Source organism: Arachis hypogaea, chromosome 19 (assembly GCF_003086295.3).
Source record: "Arachis hypogaea cultivar Tifrunner chromosome 19, arahy.Tifrunner.gnm2.J5K5, whole genome shotgun sequence".
Lineage (NCBI taxonomy): Eukaryota > Viridiplantae > Streptophyta > Magnoliopsida > Fabales > Fabaceae > Arachis > Arachis hypogaea.
This window is the reverse complement of record NC_092054.1, coordinates 28,160,966-28,182,336: the sequence shown is the minus strand read 5'-3', so window position 1 is coordinate 28,182,336 and position 21,371 is coordinate 28,160,966. Positions and strand designations below refer to the sequence as shown.

At 28.8% G+C, this 21,371-nt stretch overlaps 2 protein-coding genes across 3 annotated transcripts; one reads left to right on the top strand and one right to left on the bottom strand.

Annotated features, from left to right (window-relative positions):
- Window positions 1-4,662: 4,662 nt before the first annotated feature.
- Window positions 4,663-6,365, bottom strand: LOC112779301 (pre-mRNA cleavage factor Im 25 kDa subunit 2-like). 2 transcript variants are annotated; one of them, XM_025823549.2, is made up of 6 exons: window positions 6,081-6,365; window positions 5,924-6,018; window positions 5,760-5,815; window positions 5,427-5,513; window positions 5,235-5,345; window positions 4,663-5,037 (listed from the first exon to the last, which is right to left on the bottom strand). In XM_025823549.2, exons 1-6 carry the CDS (start codon window positions 6,083-6,085, stop codon window positions 4,966-4,968), a joined length of 426 nt encoding a protein of 141 aa, XP_025679334.1. In that variant the 5' UTR covers window positions 6,086-6,365; the 3' UTR covers window positions 4,663-4,965. The 2 variants fall into 2 exon arrangements, with proteins under 2 accessions (XP_025679334.1, XP_072083262.1); XM_072227161.1 differs by having other exon boundaries at window positions 5,924-6,359.
- Window positions 6,366-18,429: 12,064 nt separating this feature from the next.
- LOC112779299 (putative F-box protein At5g55150) lies at window positions 18,430-20,871 on the top strand. The gene is made up of 2 exons (XM_025823547.3): window positions 18,430-18,753; window positions 19,303-20,871. The coding sequence occupies exon 2, from the start codon at window positions 19,343-19,345 to the stop codon at window positions 20,555-20,557; it is 1,215 nt and encodes a 404-aa protein (XP_025679332.1). The 5' UTR covers window positions 18,430-18,753; window positions 19,303-19,342; the 3' UTR covers window positions 20,558-20,871.
- The last annotated feature ends 500 nt before the right edge of the window (window positions 20,872-21,371 follow it).

Here is a 21,371-nt window from a genome sequence, read left to right as displayed (position 1 = left end):
AATAACATATATATTGAGTAAGTATCTCTATTGAATTAATCATAAATATTAATAAAATATAATAGCATAAATTTCACCTAATTGTAACAAGTATCTCCATTGAAAATATTTGCTAATTATTACCATGTATAATTAGTATATATATATATATATATATATATATATATATATATATATATATATATATATATATATATATATATATATATAAAAGGATTAATAGTGAATTGTTATAATTATTTATCATCTAGAAATTTCGTATCTTCGACATAGATCTTCTTCTATTTATTATTTTTCATACCTAAGGGCTACTAACTACGATTCTATCAACAGTATTACCTATGGTAGATTATGTAATGAAAAAGTTTAAAAAATAAAGGTAACAATTATAAGGTTATGGAAAGTCCCATCCAAATTTGACAAGAAGAAGACGACTTACATAAAAATGATTCTCATGAATGATAAGGTAAGTTGATTATTTTCCATGATTGTTTCAAGTGATACTAGGTCCATTTTATAAATATTTTTTGTTCATATTTTAAGTTTATTTGATAAGTAAACCATTGCACGAATCAAAGTCAGTGCAATTTTATAGATTTATAAGTGCTAATAGCCTTTATATTTAATTTGTTTTATAGTGTGATAATAGCTAATATATTTGTAGATGAATTTGACCATTATTATATTATTTATGATAACATTCAATATATATGTTTGATTTATTGAAGAAAGTAGATTATTAAAACCGATTAATAATTATTTTTGAGTTAATCCAATTAACACTAGATTAGAAAAAAATCAAACAATGTATAATATATTATTTTTTTATTAATTAAATTATTATAATTTAAATTAATTTTAAAAAAATAATTTAAAATTATAATTTTAATTTTATCACGTGCATGGCACGGGTAATTACACTTGTATATCTCTAATTTTAAGGCCAAAATGTGCCACATGTCACTCTCTTATTGTAATTGAAATCAAATCTTTTCCTCCAAAATCAAAGAACTCTCCTCTCTTCTTTCTTCCTTTCTCTATCTCTCTCATTTCTTCACTCACTCTATCTCTCTTATATATCATTATCAATGACTAACTATGAATTTGACAATCAAAATATATAACATAACATTCTCTTATTGTATTTAAATTAAATTAAAATTAAAATTGAAATACTAAAATTGAAATATAGCTATATTATATATTATATTTATATATCTATTATTCTATTATATATTATTAATTTTAAGGCTAAAATATACCGCATGTCACTCCCTTATTGCAATTGAAATCAAATCTTTCCTTCCAAAATTAAAGAACTCTCCACACTTCTCTCTTCATTTCTCTATCTCTCTCATTCCTTCACTCACTCTATCTCTCTTATATATCATTATCATTATCAATGACTAATTACGATTTTGACGGTCAAAATATACAATATAACATTCTCTAATTGTATTTAAATTAAATTAAAATACTAAAATTGAAATATAGCTATATTATATATTATATTTATATATTACTAACTAATTTAATAACTAAAATGTGTCATATTACACTCTCTTATTAAAATTTAGAGAAAATATTTTTCTCTAAAATTAGTAAATATCCTTCTTATATTTTCTTATCTACCTCTCTTTTTTTCTATTTCTCTATATCCTTCCTACTCTATATATAATTTATAATTCATATTTTATATTAGTAATTTGACAAATCAAAATTTGTCACTAGATATTTTCATTATAATTAAAATAAAAAATTTTCTCAACTTTCAAAATTAACAAACTCTCTCTCTCATTCTTCTTCTTTATCTTTCTCTCTCTTTTTTCTCATTCTCTATTTTTCTCTACCTTTATGTTCTACAAAAAATAAAATTAACAACATAATATAATTTAAATAAAAAATATTATTATATACATATGTTTTATTTAAATTTAAATTTTTACTGCTTATCTTTTTAATATATATTTTTACTTCTTTTCTTTTAAATATTTATTATATATTATTTAAAAAAAACTAATGTTGTGATTAAAAGTTAGAATCAAGATTCAATTATTTTTTAAAAAATGAGTTAATTTTATAACTATCAATATAAATTTTTTTATGTTAATATATAATTATATTTTTATATATATAAAAAAATATTATTTTTAAATAGCATGTATAAAAATTAATTATTTATATTTGTGTAACAAATTTAATACCTAATCAAATATAAAAATATACACGTTAAATTCTTTTAAATTTTAGATAACGAATGTTAAGATTAAGTAAAAAAATTAAACTCTTTCATTTGAAAATAATAACTAAAAAATTTATTATTTAATTTTGTTTAAGATTCTGGTCTTCTTAGCCGACGGGAATTTTTGTCCCTTAAAACCATTTTATAAAAGTCGTTTAATACTATAAATTTTTCGTGTCATAATCTATAATACCAGGACCTACGTAATTTTAAAAGACTTAAATTTCCATAATAATATTAGGGGTAAAAATACTAGTTGATGTCTAAATTTTATCTAATTTATTTTTTATAATAAATTTTAAATTTTTATCTTTTGAATTAAATATTAATTTTTAATAATTTTTAATAAATTAAACACTTTCTTTTAGATGTCATAGCAATCAACAATTTTAAATGAAATCATTCAAAACAGGTATACATGTTTACATTTACATAATTTTACATTAACAGTATTTTACACCTTTCGTGAAAAAGTTGCAAAATTCTAATAGGACACTCTTGAATGTTGACTTAATGTCCTATTAAAACACGAAGGTGGAGATTGGTGAGATTAAGTACAGAATTAATTTTTCTTTTTCCATCACATAGTTTTTTTTTTTTTAATATTTATGATATGAATGTGAAGGAGGGTTAAAAATTAATTGTACCTTAGTTTTTTTTAAAGTTAAATAATCAGAAATTTATTTTACTATTTGTAGTATTGTTAAAAGTAGATAAGGATATTTTAGTCATTTCAAACGTTAATGTTAAAAGGGCATTTTACCTCTTATGATAGATTAGGTGAATATTTTAGTTTTTATAAAGTTAAATTCACATTTTAATTTCCAATACACTTCAACAATATTTAACTTGAAAGGATATAAAATTAATTCTAAAAGGTTAATTAAAGTATTGAAAAAGATCCTTTAATTCTTTTGCAATATAATACAAAAGAATATTTTTGTATTTTCTTAATTAAATAGAAGGACATTTCATTATGAAATAATTAATATATGATATGTTTTTAATTTTAATTAATATATTTGGGTAAAATATAAGATATAAATTGCTGGGACTAAATATAATTTGATGGCATATAAAAAAGAAATATTTTACCAAATATTAATCATACATCCAACCAAATTTGATTACATTAACAAGAAATTTAGAATATATACATAAATTATGAGATTGTATCATAGTTTATGTTATGTTTCATTTTATGTGTAAACCATGTAGGGGTCCCATAATTTTTGTATGTATTTTAAATTTGCTAAAGAGTCTAGGAATTACATAAAATTATAAATAGGACCGAAATGTAAATTTTTAGGAAAGTTATAAAAGAATAATATTGGAGGAGTTTTGTTTTATGTAAGTAATTTGCTGTTGATTTTTATATACACATAGTATTTTTAAGAAAAATAGTTTTATAAATGTTCTATTAAGTGATTTTCTTAAATAAATTAAATTTATATTTATACTTATATTTTTCAAATTATTTACATTTTTGAACTTTATTATTTATTTTTTCTGGAAACTAAAAAAATATTTGCAATGCGATTTGAATCGTCTTGGTTTAGTTTTATCTTTTAATTTTATTCAAACAATTATGATATCTATTGCATTGATTTAATATAAATTTATTTTTTATTCCTATCTAATTCAAATTATTGTGATTTGAATTGGATTGAATCAGTTTATTCAATTTAAAAAAAAAAAACAATTCAAAAGTTTTAAATTAAAACACTTTTAAAATTTAAAATTTGTATACAGTATAATTTAAAATACAAAAATTCAAAACTTTGACACTAATTGGTTTATGTCCATCCAAATTTTAAATTCTTATCATTTAAATCAAAATTGATTCAATTGAAAAATAAAATAAAATCAATATAATCCAAATTCTAATAAATTACATTGATTTTATCTTTTAAATCAATATATATAGAATAATATTACACATCTAAGTCTTTTTATTAACCAAATTTAGAATCTAGTATAACAAAAATCAGTTATGACTAGTATTATTCTAAATTTTATTATTTAAATTGGTTAAACTTATTCATAGAAAGACTTAGAATGTGTAGCATTATATATATATTATATATATTGGGTTTCAAAAATGGTATATTGTGTTTCAGCTATGTTGACTTAGAATGCTTCTTTAGACGGTTCTTATTATACCAAAAACAGGGCTTTCGTTGTGCATGCTAAACTAACATCTACTCCAATTAGATCCATTCGCATACATGGGCAATCTCATTTTAAAAATGCCTCTCAGCCCATTCTTTATGCTCCATTCAAGCCACATAATGGAGCACAAGAACGTGAAAAAAAACGGAGCCCAAAAAGGGAAACTGCGCACAGCATTAGAAGCTCGTCCGCACTAAGCTGCGGCTACACAACAGCCCATTCTCTGCGAAGCTGCTCCCCCACCATAATTGTCCAAAATGAAATGCTTGTGTCACATATCAGCACACTCATGTCACACATACATCTGTACATGTACATGGTTGTAATATGTACAGAAACGAATTAACAAGAACTAACCAATCATCTCAAAGGGCTAAAGCTATACAAGGTGACCAAAACTTAGACTACTGTCTCTTTTGAAACTAACAGTTCAACATTCAGCAGGTTTATGCAAACGATAAGAATGAATTAACTAGGTCTTTGTTCTTGAAATGCCAAAGGACATGGTATTTTATCAGCATGGAAGAATCAATGGAAGTTCCAAGTATGCATTAGTTGTTGATCATTCTAAACTCGAATCTGGAAAGCTGCTGAGGAATGCTGGAATTAATGGAACCATATTTCTGCAACCAGGTTTGATTCATACACAAATTAGGATATGATCCTTCTAATGCAAACTTTAAGATTAGTCGAACCATCTTCAAAATCAAAAGCTTCAGTTCATGGAAATGTTTTTATATACCCACCAATTGATAAAACAATTTTCAACATAGTAACAGGAAGAAAAAAGAATAAATAAATCATACATAATTTGCCATACCTGAACATTGTCACACAGTTGAAACATTGGAACAGCAAGAAGTGCTAGATCTCCCGGCACCTCAAAGTATCCCCTATCAGATAAATGGACCATGTAAAGCACTCTGCACTCCTGCACAAAGTACTAGCATAATTGTAATCATGGACCAACAAAATCAGGAGTACATGATATTCAATGACAATGGTAAGTTACCTTTGATTTTGTTATGTGAGGAGGACAGTATGAATACATATAGGTTTTGAAGTTCGGTCTCCACCATCTTGCCACACATTCACCTATCTGCAACATCAACAATATCTTCTGGTATGGGCCGATATAATGTGGAAAGACGACAATATTACACTCATCCAATACACAGCAGTAGGTATAGAATCCTAACAATTCTCCAGCTTCAGAGATTCATTCATCCATAAGACACAAACATTTTGATTCTTCTACAACCACATCAGTTTTACTTTGTCCAAGTCTTTGCCTCTAGATAATTTCTTCGATACATCTAAAAAGCAAGTAATACTATAACAGTACCTGCCAGGCAGGCTCAAGATTTTGCAAACTAGGACCGAGCTTCAATCCCTCAATTTCTGTAAGTTAAAGAACAAAAGCACAAAGTGGAAATTCAAGATCCTAATAATATTCCCAAATTACTATCATGTTAAACAAGTGGAAATTCAAGAAATTCAAGATCCTACCACTCTCAACTGTACAGAGATCAATGGCGGCGATAGTAATCCTGTTTCTTAGCCTTACTTTGCGATCTTTGTATAAAACCTTTCCAGGGCAGGCACTAAAAAACCAAGTTTTGCTTAGTATCTGAAAGGAAACAAAGAATTGAAAAAAAATCTTTACCTCATTGATGTGCTGAACCCGCGAGGGCCCTGTTTCGAATCTGTTGCCACATCTTTGGCATGTGAATTTGAACCTGAAATGCGATTCTCGGCAGTGGACTTCCAAATCCAACTTCTGACTGAACTTCACGTTTTCACAATGCGCGCACACATAGGTTGGCCCTGCAGGTTGATCATCTTGCGGTTGATCATGATCCGACATTAATGGCAGCAATTGAAAATCGAGGGCAGAGAGAGAGAGAGAGAAGATGGCGGTGAAAACTGAAAATGGGGGGAATTTTGAGATGAAGAGAGATTTTTATTTTTTAGATACATATATTTCATGAATATGAGTCATTTTAAATTTATTTAAAAAAAAAATATTCATTTTTTATCTTAAAAAGAAATAGTAGACAAAAAGTTCTTTTATATTTAGATAAATATTTAAAAAATTCCAAATATTAAAAACATTTTTTTTCTATTTTTATAAATAAAGTATAATTCGATTTTAGAAAAAAATCATTTATTTTTTTATAAAAATATATTTTTTATTTAAATAAATCAATTAAAATTAATACTTGCTTAGACTTAATTTTATCATTTTTTTTATTTTAAAAATAACTTATAAAATATAAATTTTTTAAAATGGTATCATCTATGTTTTTATTATAATTTTCTTTTAGATAAAAACAAAAATTATAATGATCGTAATTATGGTAGTGATTGTAGTTATTTGAGAATGAACGTGATAGAATAAAAAAAAATAATGATAAAAAAATTATACTTTAAAAATAATTAATTTTGATTAAAAGATTAGCATAAAATAAAATAAATTATACTTTCTTATAGTTATTAATAATTTTGTTATTATATGTTTGCTTTTATAATGTAAACTAAACAATATTTGGCATTTATATATATGGGTGAACTAATATGTTTCTGAATTTCTTTCCCAATGTTAATTAGGGTAATGGGAAAGGATTTTGTGCCGAAGGTGATGTAGTATCAATAATTTCTACCTCACTCATAGGTATAGGTATAATACACAAATAAAAACCAACAACATGGATATAATCAAAATAGTTAATATTTCGATTTATTTCTTGTAATATTTTAATATTACAATTTTAATTAAAGCAATCGTCATTTTTTATTTATTCCAAAATGTTATGAAATTTGAATTTTAACTACTTTAATTTATATAAAACATACAGAACTAAAATATTTTTTTGTAAATAATCATCAGATTTGATAGTAATCAATGGCTAAGAGAAGGGGGTTGAATCTTAACCCTTTTTTGTTGAGTATTACTTCCTGCCTTTTAAGATAGTTTCAGGAGATTTTTCTACTTTTTGTTTTCATAACCAATCAAGAGATATTTTTTAATTTTGTCTCCTACGCAACAGAAACAGATATGGAGTAGAAGAGAAAGAGAGAATCACACCAAGAAGTATCCTGGTTCAGCTGCAAAGTGCAATGCAGCCTATATCCAGTCTCCATCACAATTGTGACGGAATTTTACTATAATCAACAGATTACATACACCAATTCTTCCCTAGGAACTACCCATTCCTATCAAGGACAAGTCCAGAATCTATCTCCAAAACTAAACTTGACTTGGTTACCTACCAAGTTTTCAACTGCAAAGTGCTAACCCAACTTGTAAGGAAATTCTCACAGGATCATGAAACACAACACAGATGTACAAAGGAACTTTTAGACATTTATGACTTTTTCTTTAATTTTGCACTCTTTGCCTTTTTCTCTCACTGGCTTTTTCTTACAAACCTCAATCTGTTTGCCTTTTTCACCATGAGACTCAGACAGACAAAACTAAAGAAAAGAATACAAAATAAAACCCATTGAAGGAAAAGAACTTCTGTAAGTTTAGGGTAGCTATGAGAACTCTATGCTTTCTCTTCTTGTCTCAACCCTTGGCCGTTCACCGTTATTATAGAAGGGGAAGCTTCTAAGGTTGAAACCGGTTCAACCAAGCCACTTTCTTCTTCTTCAATACCAAGGCCAGTTCGAACAGAGAGAAGAGAGAGGAAAAATTGAAAGCAAATCAACATGCATGTACCTCTACACGTGGAAGTTACACTTTAAATCGATCGGTTAGGAAATGACTATAAATAAGAGAGGCCTTGAAGATACAAGAGTTGAAACTTTGTTTCAGAAATTACTCATGCACACTCACATTCCAGAGACTTTTTTAGTCTTGTTCGAGTTAATTTTCACATATCTTTATTTTTCATTTATCTTTTCCGCAAACTTTACTTTTCATGCAAATTTATCTTTCAAGCAACATTTACTTTTTTGTTCAATTTTATGTTTCGAAACCTTTAATTTTTATGTCAAAAGTCTTTTGATTTAATCAAAGACATTTTATTGTTTTGTTTAAATTCAATGCAAACCATTTTAATTCTAGTTAATCTTATTTTTAAAGCCTTTATTTATGTTTTTTTTATCTTTTCTTTAAATTTCGCTTAATTAAAGAATCTTTGATGCACGGTTAGAAAATTAGTACCCGCAAAAAAAAAGTTAATTTCGCTCCTAGACCATTAAAATCAAATCACTTTCGATTTACTAAAAATCAACTAAATAATAACAAAAATAAAATTAGGTTTCTAGTATGCGATATTATAAACTAAATTACCAAAATATTATGTTCCAATTAGAATATATAGGATGCGACATAGATTATATAATGTTAAAAAATTACGGTACAAGAACGAAGGTTACACCAATCATATCGTGTTCTTTTACACAAAAGACCTTTCACATGTATGCAAAAGAATAAAATTGATAGTAAAATTAAAAGAGAAAAATTAATCTGTTATCATTCTAATTAATAACGACTAATTCATCAACTTAGTTTCATAATTATATAATTTTTGTTTCAAGTTGATGGTAAAAATAACAGGAAAATTCCATAGACTCAGAGAGAATCAGAGAATTGAAGGTTGAAGACTTGAAGTCGAAGTGTTCTTTTTCTTCCGTTAAAAATTTCGTTACTTTTCGTAAAAATGATAAAAAAAAAAAAATCACGTTGGATCTTCACTTATAATTTATAAAAACAAGTGTTGATATTTGATGAATTATTATTATTGTTATTATTATTATTATTATTATTATTTGTAGGTATTTGTAATCCCCGAGGCACTACATATAGGGTATTTTCCAGATGTGGGTGCAAGTTACTTGCTATCTAGGCTTTCTGGCTATTTTTGGTGATTAATTAATTAACTCAAATGCTTCATTTTATATATTATGTGTGTATATATACGAAAAATATTATTAAATTATTTATTTTAAAAAATTAAATTAATAATAAAAATATGTAAATTATTATATATCTAACACATCTTAGACACATCATATATCTATAAAATAATAATTATCTACAATTCTTACTTTTTTCATAAAAATGGCCTTATTAATGAATCAATATGATTTTTTATTTGCTAGTTTTACCAAATTATTATTTGCAGGGGAGTATTTAGGGTTAACTGGAGCTAGTTTGGATGAAATAGAAATGGGAGCATGTGGATTAGCTACACATTTCGTCCATTCCACGGTAATATATATAGTATTGGATTCATAATAATGTAACTGTTCATATATGACTTAACATTAAGGTCCAGGACTAAATAAGACAAAAATGTCCAATATATAAATTGGCCTTTTCTTGTAATCGACCTCCGTCCAAAAGGCCGGATCCTACGCAAACTCCACTAAAAGGAAGTCGGGAGCCAGATTAGCTGGCAGATAACACTTATTCAAATAAGTAACTACCCTTAAAATTTCTCAACCCACTTTCAAGAGTCAAATCTTAACCTCCCTAAGATAAAGGGACAGTTATCCTCCTTAAAAGGTAGAACCACTCCAATAGTGGTTATAGGTTCACCACTATAAGTACGCTGACAACCCTCAGGTATCTCCAAGTTCTCATACTCTCTTAATTTGTTTAAACCCCCTGCTAATTTAAGTATCGGAGTGTCTTTGCAGGTACCACCATACTTCCATCACTCACCTACAAGTCGGACGAAGGCTCTTAATTCGAAGCCAAATCAAAGACCTTCTTCCCCAGACAATTGGGCTAACATCGCGAGTCCGATCCACCAACCTCCGGTTACCCAACGTAACAGTAACCATATCTTTATTTCACATTGTAATTATGAAGTATCATTTCTCAACAATTTTATTTTTTTTCAATTTTTTGCTTTTCATTCTACGTAATAGAAGCTTAATGCATTGGAAAATACCTTACAAGCTATTACTTCTTCAAATGTATCAACAATTGCTGCTTTAATAATAGAAACTTTTACAGAGAAACCAACTGTAGAAAAAGAAATTCCCTTTCAAAAGGTAATTAATTATTACGTCATTAAGAATATTATTATTTTTCTTTAATTTCAATTAAGAAATATATTATTATATATGCATATATAATAATATATAGAAAAGTCTAGGGGATCAGTAATTTTGTTAAATTTTGGCCAGTATGTAATTAATAAAAAAAAGTGAGTCATTGGATGAAATTTTACATCAATCTCACACTATTAAAATCATCATTGATGAATATAAATCACAAAATTGTTGGCCCCTAGTATTGCTCATAATATATTTCTTAATTAAAATTGTTGAGAAATGATACTTCTATTACACATGTGTGCTATTTGATAAAATTGACTATAATAATGCATTTCAACTAATCCTGTTCTCACTATGAAAAAAAAGATTGGAGATTATAAACAAATGTTTCTCAAAAGGGACAGTGGAAGATATAATTCAATCCTTGGTAAGTATATATATTATTTAGTGGTGTTTAATTTTAGTACGATGATAAATTCATATATATCGATACGTAAAAAATATAGACAAAAAATAATAAAGTATGTAAAATTTATTCTTCACATCAGCATCAATTTTTTTTTAAAAAAAATTATACATCATATAACTAATTTTACTAAAATATCTTTATAATTTAATAAAATAAAAAATATTTAATTTTTTAAAAGACTTAAATACCTTTTTTTATATGTTAGACAAAAGTTACTCTTTAGATTAATCAAATTGTTTAATTTTACCGTTTCAAAAATTAAATAATCTAAAAAATAAAAACGAAAACACATTTAACAAAATTATTTATCTCTCTATGAACTCTAATCAATCATTCATACCAAAAAAATTAAACAAATCTAAAAAATATTAAAAAAATTCACTTTATTCTTTGTTCTGTTGGATTTTTCACCCAATCTTCATATCTCTTCTTTGTGTTTGTATCTCCCTCTCTTTCCTGCAATCTGTCTCTTGGTAAAGAAGACAAAGAAGCTTCTTCCGCGACACCCTACCAAAGTCACCACATCTTTCGTGCGCGCCTCACCCAGTCGAGGAGAACGTCGTCGCCGTCTTGTGCGTTCCAAAGAGCGTCGACGTCTTCTTGGTTCCATAGAGCGTCGCCGTCTTCCTCATTCTTCATTACCGTCGTCAGCCTCTCCCTTCCGGTAATTTCCTCTCTGTGATTTTTGTGATTTTAATTATTATAGCATTGGTGTGATTTTTGTAATTAGTGTAATTTTGTTTGATTTATGTGATTTTATATTATTGTTATTAATTTTGACAAAATGAAAAACTTAAGAAGATCAAACACTTTTTTTTTAGATATATTTTTGTTTTGAATTTTTTATTTTTAAATTGTTTTAAATTTAAAATTATAAAATTAAAATTAATTGAATTTTTTATTAAATCAAAAGAATTAAGGTTATTTTTGTCCAATACAAAAAATATTTAATTTTTTTGTAAAAATTAAATAAAAATTATATTTTATTTTTATTAAAATATAAAGGTGATTTAGTAAAAATATTGATATAATATGTATTTAAAAAAATTAATTATTAACGTGAAAAATATAATCTACGTGTCTTGTTCTAATTTGTTCATATTTTTATTTTATCAATACGTGTAAACACATTATATATTAATTCGTAGAGATTTTAGATTCACCTATAGGTATTTGGCTGGTTTTTGGCTAATACTCTTTTTGTTCCCTAACATTATTTATAATATAATAGTTTATCTAAATTAAAATTCATCGTTATTGCAAATTTTTGCACTAATCTATCTCTATGCATTGAGTTTTTTAGATTAGAAAAGGCAGAATACAAAACATTGAAGAATGTTTTTACAGGGATTATAACAGACTTTTTTACTGAAATGCACATGATAAATTCTTTAATTCCCAGAATGTATATATGTAAAAATGTTTCTCAAAATGCGTATGGCTATTTTTAGGATGGCGGACACGAAATGGGTTTTCACACCATTCCTAGTATGGTGGCCACAAAATGAGAGGACCATTTCACTTAGGATCATTTCACTTAGTGCAGGCACGAAATGACGTGGCAGAAGCGAAATAGACAGAACAAATCCGGGACAGCAGACACGAATTGAGGATACGGCTCATCAATGTCAATTTGAATAAACAAAAATACACAACAAAACATACAATATAAACAGCCTACCTGTTTCTGTAACTCAACAATAAGCTGTATGTCTTTTTCTTGAATATGTTCTTGAAGATTATGTATTTATTTCATATGAACTCTTTGAGCTTCTGAATAAATACGCTCCCTTCTACAAAGATTTTATCCATTGAAGCATATTGAAAGTTGAGAATAACATAATTGGATAATAACCAATGTGTCATTTTTTCAACAAAAAACACGAGAGCTTCCATACACATGAAAGAGTACAGGTATGTATCTCTTTTCATGACAGCAAAGTATATATCAAAGAAAACCTGGAAGTTGCTAGCTCTTTGTTTTGCTCACGAAGAAGATCTTGCTTTGCCCATGCCTAAAATAAAAATACAAGCAAGCAGCATATCTGAAAAACAAGTATCGGAAAAAGTAAAATATAAAAAAATGAGAAAAGAAGAATCACAACATACTGCTTCATTGTCTAATTTAATAGTGTGCAGTTTTCTTTTCTTCTCTTTTATTTTTTTTTTAATTCATGAATTGTACGTTTTCTTTCACAAAGTTACTTTTACAGCCAGATAAACATGGTTTAGAGCAGAATATTAACTAGTGCATCATGAGAAGAAAAACATGTAAGCTAATAAAAAAATAAATATTGATCAAAATTAAAACAATGATACTTTTAAATTCTGAGGGAAAAATAAAATTTATATTAAATTATTGGTAATGTAAAACATGATTACAATTTGTATTGTAAAAGGCCCTTGAATAATACATAAAAATTGAAAACATGATTACAGTAAAGTATTCCACTGCTTTGTCCATTTCGTGTGTGTCTGCATTGAGTTGGTTCATTTCGTGTGCTTCATACACGAATTCTACCATTTCGTGTGTCATAGACGAGGTCTCCCATTTTGCCTGCTGTAGAAGATGTGACCCGTGTCAGACCCAATGCACCATTTTGTGGCTAACCCAAACAAAATGGCCGTGCATATTTAAAGAAGAAGATCAAACCGTGCGTATATTGCGAATTAAAGAATTTCTCATGCGCATTTCAGTAAAAAAGCCATTATAACATTGCTTGCCACCTTAATCGAAGAACAATAAGCAATGATTTCTATGAGGTATTTAAATAAATAATTTTTCCTCTGAATAAAGCTAAGAAAGTTTAGCAAATAAATAAATAGTTTCGGGATTATTATTTCATCAATATGAACTAATTCAATATACATCATATTCCAAGAGTTACTTGAAACTGGGTTGTATTTGGGCCTGAAGGTAAGGTCTATATTCTCTTTGTGACGACGTCTGATGACTCGCCTTCCGTGTCGCTGTCCGAGTTTTTCATGAGGAGGTGAAGGGGTGGTATTTATAAGACACTATGATACTTAAGTTAGTAAAAATAACAGCAGGTTTATAGTAGATTGGATTTTCTTTATACTTGAAAGATATCAATGTATTTATAGGTGATGAGTCAATAATCACCGTTAAAATAATTTTACTATTGGTGACAAATAACCGTCTCTTTTGTCTAAGAATTGTTAAAATCTTTTTTATAGAAGTAAGTGAAAAATAGTAAGAATTAATTATAATTTCTTTAGAAAGAATTATCACTTTATAATATTCTGTTTGACCTCTTGAAAAATCGATTATTCGTTAACTATCTTCTGAATTTTCTTTACTTTAAACCTGATTTATGTTTTAAAGTAGGGTATGACCATTTGATTAAGTTCAGAGAATGACCGTATATTATAGATCAATATTAATAACTACTAAGAATATGAAGAGATTGAGATTGGCTTTATTATTTGCCTCTTAATAATTTTTTCTCTTTTTATTTTTGGCAATTTATTCAAATTAAAACTTTTGATGCATGGGGTTCAAGAGCAAAGCTGTTTGATAAAGACAACAAGCCTGAGCTATAAGTGATCTTAATTTTTATCTATTAGATATAAATAATTAGGACAATTTACTTTAATAAACCATTAACATTTTAATATCATACAGATTCTCTAAAATGTAAAAGAATATTTGAATGTCCTAAGTTGTATTTCTATATAAATCAAATTTAATAAATTCGATTTACCTAAATACGCACTAAATCGAACTCATGAGATTCGAATTGCATGTAAATGGATTTTGCATATAAATTGAAGCTAGTGATTTCAAATTAAAAAAATCATACTAAATCGATACAAATGGATTCGATTTATATATGCTAGTAAATCGAATCCATCCAATTCAATCCATAAACGTGAAGAGAAGCCCATAGTAAATCAAAGCTAATGGTTTTAATTTAGTAGTTTGTGTAAATCGAAACCATATATTTGATTTACATGCAACACCTCTCTCAAATAATTTAAATTAAATGGATTCGATTTATGGTGAAAATGGCTATATATACAAATCGAATTTCATTCATTCGGACTACAAAACATACAAACCCCACACCCAACCCCACCATCCAGATCTGAAATCATCGAAAAGCAACCCAGGAATATTAGAAGCTGAACACATGGAGGACGACCCGAATGGTCTATATCGACTAGATGGAGTTGTGCGTAGTGATGGCGCCATCCACCTCGAGGTTAGTGAATAAATTTTCTTTTTTTAAACATAGATTAGTCATTTTAGTAATGTTAACATAAATCGTGTGGTAGTTAGTTAGAGTATTCTAGTGATGTTAATACAAGTGCATGATAGAAATAATAAGCTAATAGGTGGTTGGATTTTGATAACTTGAAATGGTACCAAAGAAGGTTGTTTAGGATTGTAGGATATGTTAGATTTTTGAAGTTATTAGTCTTATATTCAACGAAATTTGGTTGATAAGTCACAACTAGATGGAGTTGTGCGTAGTGATAACAAAATTGCTTAATCCAGACAGATTTAGTCTTTATTACATACGGATTTTTGGTTAATGACAAAATTATCGACGAATTTTGTCGCTCTATAAAAGTTTCGTAAAAAATTATTTACCGACAAATTTTTTCCGTCTCAATTTATATAGATTAAGTTTAGATTGAGATGTAACTAGATTGAGAATGTTGCAATTATGTAATTTTGAGTTATAATTTATTTAAACATGTCATTTGTTTTCTATTTTATACTTTGCTGAAATTGTTAATTATTTTTATTTAATTTAAAAAAAGTTAATGATTTAAAACTTTTAAATTATAAAATGTTTAATTTAATTTAATCAACTTTTTATTAAATTATAGAATAATATTACGTATTTAAGTTTTTTTTATGAAACTAAGTCCAATCAAATTAATAATAAGACTTGAAATAATGTTAGCTATAGATTATTTTCGTTATATTAATAGTAGAATTTTGTCAATAAAAAGAAAATTAAATGGACTTTACACAGATCAAACAATTACAATGTTTCTACAGGCTACCTGATTGCTTACAACTTCTTTCATGAATTTTTGGAGCTTTGTTCTCCAATGTTGAGTCTAAGAGGTCTATGGACGTCCTTGTGGAAGCTCTCAATTCTCCACAAAATCCAAATTTCTCTAAAAAGTTTACCATGAACATCTACAAATTTCCTTTCTTTTTTATTGCTGATTTCCATCCACTCGTAAAATTTACCCTTGCTGTCATGAAGAAGAAGAAACCCAACTTCATTGCTTGGTCAGATGCAGAAAAGTTCAAAAAATTTGGGGACAATCTCAATTCAATTGGTGCTTACCTAGTGCAGATGTTCTTGAATTCAACTCATGTGGTTGACGGCAACTCAAGCGCATGGCAATTTCTGCTGCAACAAGTTGCGATAACTCTTTAGATGGCCTGAAAGGAACAGAATATCTGGATTTTTGAGCGCAAACGTCGTAATGGTAGCTTCGATAAAAAAGTTATACCAAGATCTTCTGTGCCACTCTCCCTCTTAGTTCTTATTATTAATATTCACTTTTTCTTCTTAGTAGTTAGTAGATGAAATATTTATAAGGTTAGTTGGTAATATCCCTATAAATAGGGTGACTCTTTGTATCATGTATTTTCCACACGACAACTTTACATATATTATTATCTTCTTATTTTGCTATTCTCCCAGAAATTTAACATGGTATCAGAGCCATGGTATCCTCGTTGAAGAGGATAAGCCATTAGTTTTTCGGTAAAAGATCACAATGCTTCTTCTTCAAACCCAAATAATCAATCTCCATTGTCTTCTTCCTCTCTAATGCAGAATCATCTTCTAATGTAGCACAAGATCCCACTAGCTCTTTTTATATTTATCCTAAGAAAAATCCAACCTCTGTCCTTATCATTCCTATCCTTATTGGCAGCAACTATCACTCTTAGTGTTGATCCTTTTCTACGGCCATCATCTCCAAAAACAAATATGACTTTTTCATTGGCTCTATTCTTTCTCCTCTAAACTGATGATCTTCTGTTTCCAATATGGAGAGCGTCGCAATAACCTGGTGTTGTCTTGACTATTTCATTCCCTCTCTCCTTCTATTACCTAAAATTATGGTCATTGAGAGCTGAAACGTGCCTTCACGTGCCTCTCAAAGTTTGTTGTCACTGTCACTTCTTCTTCTTTTTCTCTTCTTTTCTCCTTTTTTCCTTTCTCCTTTCTCCTTCTTCCTCTGTCAAAAACCACCTCCTGTCTGTACATTTTCTTTCTCTCTTTATCTATCTGTTCAATCCGCTGACGTCGTCGACGTCCCCGACGTTTCCTTTCTTCTCTCTTCTTTTTCTTCCTGCTCCTTCCTGGTTGTCTCACTCTCGAACACAGAACTAGAGCAGTAGCCCTGTTTCTCCTTTTCGTCGTGACTAAAATCGTCAGCCTGCCACACACGTGTCTTCCTTCTTCCTCTGCGTCTCGCGCCACACGCCTCTTCTTCAACCATCTCATCAAAATTTATCCAAGTTGGAGATTATTGACTTCTTCCATCCACCAGCTTGCGGATGCATATTAAAATATTATTAGTGTTGTTAGCAGTTGAGATTTAAGTTAGTAATGACCAGTAGTTAGTAGATGAAATATTTATGAGGTTAGTTGGTAATATCCCTATAAATAGGGTGACTCTTTGTATTATGTATTTTCAACACGACAACTTCACATATATTATTATCTTCTTATTCTGCTCTTCTCCCAAGAATTTAACATTGTGTTCGTTTCTAATGATTATTGGGAGATTCTTTTTGCTTTGTTGAGTCCTTGTAATATGGACACTTGTTCCTTTTTATTTCTATTAATGAAATATCATTGATTTTGAAAAAAAAAATTTTTTTGTTATATTAAATTAATTTAGTTAACAAAAAGATTTGAATGTGTAATGATATTATTCTAAATTTATATTTATCTAAATTTTAAATTTAAATTCTCTAAAATAAAAAATTAATGAGTAATGCTAGGGCCAGTAATTTTTGTCATTTGTAGCCATCAAATATTGTCATTTGTAGCCATCAAATAGCCATCAATTAATAATATAAGAAATTAATTACGGTTAATTTTGTAACTTTTACAAAATATAAATTTAACTATCTTAAGTTGAGAGTAATTATTTTTGAATTTGGATCCTCTAAATTTTAAATTTTTACTTTAGTGGGTAAAGTGTGATCTCTTACCCTTAAATGGTTTCTCTCTCATATTTTTTCTTGGTCCCACCTATAAAATAAATGGTGAGAGATCACACTTTACTTTCTAAAGTAAAATTCAAAATTTAGAGAATCCAAATCCATTATTTTTTTATTTTACTATTTTTTTAAATTTTGTTTATTTTTATCTATTTTAAATTAAATATTAATTTTTTAACTTTTTTTAATAAATTAAACACTATCTTTTAGAAACCATATCAATCAGCAATTGTAAATTAAATCATTTAAAACACATGTATATATCTTTGAGCAACAGTCAAACCAAAATTTTTCTTTACAAATCTTTGAAGGAAACCCCATCTTTGAATAACCGTAATTCAATATTTAAAAATCAATGTTGTGAGAAAACCCCGCGCATAACACCCCCACCCAGCAGAAAACCCAAATCTTCTGTTGGAATTGGAAGAACAGCCAGCACCCATAATCCTTTCTTCTCTTCGAAGAACCGCCACTCTCAAACTCATCGCCCAACCCCTTCTCTCCTTTCTCTCTCTGTCGCTGCTCCTCGCCGTGGGTCGTCGCTGCTTCTCCCCTGCGTCGTTTCTGCTTCTCCCCTTCTCGCCGACGTGGAGTCTCTAGTCTCTGCTTCAACCCTCTCAGGTCTCAGTCTCTAACTCTCCCTGATTCTATCTCCCTGACTCTACCCCTCGGAAATTTGAATTTTAGTCTGAACATGCATATGATGTATTGATGATTCTGCTGAATTTTGAGATATTAATGTTTTCAATTTTTATTTGAATTCAGTCCGTTCATATTGAATTAATTCTGCTGAGATTAAGTTATAAATTCAATTGTTTAATTTATTAATTTTGCTAAGATTGATTTTTAAATCAATTATGTTGTATTTCTTTTGGTGAATTGTTGTTTTGCTGTTATTGATTCAAAATAAAATCATTGCCACAATTCTACATTGAATTTCCTATATGGCTTCATTCATATGATTTGGTTGAATTATGCCTATGATTCTTAGGTTCGATACATGATTTGGTTGAATTATGCTTATGATTCTTCGGTGCAGCACATTTTTTCTAGGGTTTGGTTTTGACGATTATTATGAATCCTTTTTCGTGTTTGTAGTTTTATTTGTGGGTGGAGTGAATTGACGTTTACTTTCTACGAATTTTCAAATTCTGTCTTTTTTTTTTTTAGATCTGACTCTTTGTAACTCAACATAGCTCGAGTCAGAAACATGGACGAGATTAATCGATGGGCAGACATTGATGAAGATTTGTTGAAAGAAATTTCAAAACGGTTCCATGCCTACCATGATTACATCCAGCTTCGATTGGTTTGCAAAGAGTGGAGCTTGAAACTTCCAAAGATTCCCAATGGAAACAAAATTCCGTGGTTATTGTTACCTGACGAAACTGTCAAGAATCATTCCTACGAAGACGAGGAGATTTATCATCTCATGCAATTAGCTGCTGCAGATGATGAAACTCTTGATACTTGCGCCCTTGAAGAGAAAGATATTTACCATATCATGCTGCCAGAGATGCAGTCCTACAGCAAGTTAATTCGCGGTTCTGGTCATGGATGGTTGATTGTCGTATCCATGTCTGATGGCACTATCCAAATGTTAAATCCATTTACAAATCGTAGATTGGATCTTCCTCCGGTCTCAACTTTTCCTGATATAATTGATTACCAGCCTGATAATCATGGGGATGAATACACACTGTGGGATTTTCGTGACATTAGGAGCACCACGGAAAGAGATGAACTGCATAGACTCCATGTTTGTAAGGTTATTATAAACTCATCTCCTGAGTGTGACATTGAAAATTTTATGGCGTTGGTGATATTTGGACCTAACCGGAGACTGGCCTTTTACAAGCCTGGCAATATGAGATGGGTAGAATTTCCAACAAGAGATAAGAGGTTTGATGATGTAATATTTTTCCAAGAAAAGATATATGCCATAAACAATTACGGGCAGCTATATGAATTTGATACAAAAACAAGAGCAGGGCTTAAGGGAGGAATCCATGAAACCAGACCTCCATCTGAAATTTTCCTAAGCCCTACCAAGCCTAAATATCTTGTTGGGTGCGCCAATGGAAGCTTATTAATGTTAGTAAGACATACAGAGAAAAAGAACAAAGAATATGAAACTTACAAATTTGATATCTATGAGTTAAAAAGAAACAGAAAAGAATGGTCAGCGTTAGATAATTTAGGTAACTATATACTAGTGATTGGATTTAATTCTTCTGTTCAAATTCCTGCGCCTTTTCTAAGCAAAGGAAATCAAATTTGGTTTACGGATAACCAAATAGCGGCGCAATCATCATTTTATGATCCTGTTGCTCAAGATATCGGCATCTTCGACTTGGACCATAGAAGTTTCCAGAGAGTATTGTTAGATGTGAAGCTCTTTTGTCCTCCTGTTTGGTTATCCTAATTCATACTCCTTAGTCCTTAAGCTTTTGCCCTTGTACTTTAATCTTTCCAAATTTCAAGTCTTTGAATTTGTTTAGACTATCTGTTACATATCCTTAAATATTAGTTCTCCCTGTATGGTGAATACATGTCTCCAAATTATTATGACGCTTTTAGGAGAAAGTTTTATATCTTCAAAAGATATGTCTCAAAAGTTTTTCTAAGGATTTAATTTATATATCTTCAAAAGTTTTAGCACAACATATCTTTGACCTTTATTTATTGCTTTGGATGTTTGGTTGCAATTGGAGTGTCTCTTCTGGACTTGGACTGGGATTAGCAATGCTCACGGCTTATATTTGTCTTTCATGCATTCCTCTAATTTCAAACATAGTCCACCTGCATTAGATTTTTGTAACTCAACACAATAAAAATCCTTAGAAAAGTTTATTTTTGCTGCAATAATTGTCTCCTCATGCAAATAAGGCTAGATGATGCAACTTTAATGTCAGCATTGTAATCCATGATTATTGATTACCTTTGAATGGAACTATGTAGAAATTATAAGAAAAGAATTCACTGTTGAATTCTCATGAGTTGGTGAATTCTTGAAGAGGGTAGGGTTAATTTTCAGTTGTGTAATATACTAATATTGGTCTTTATGCGTTATTTTTTAATGGCAAAAAAATATATAGATCGTAGGTCCATATTGTACTTTGTACCTAATATTATTATATGATCTACTTCTAGAACTATTGATCAAAAGTTTATTTTGTATTTTTAGTTTATTATGTCTATATTATTTTATGCCAAACTCATACAAAAGTCTCAATATA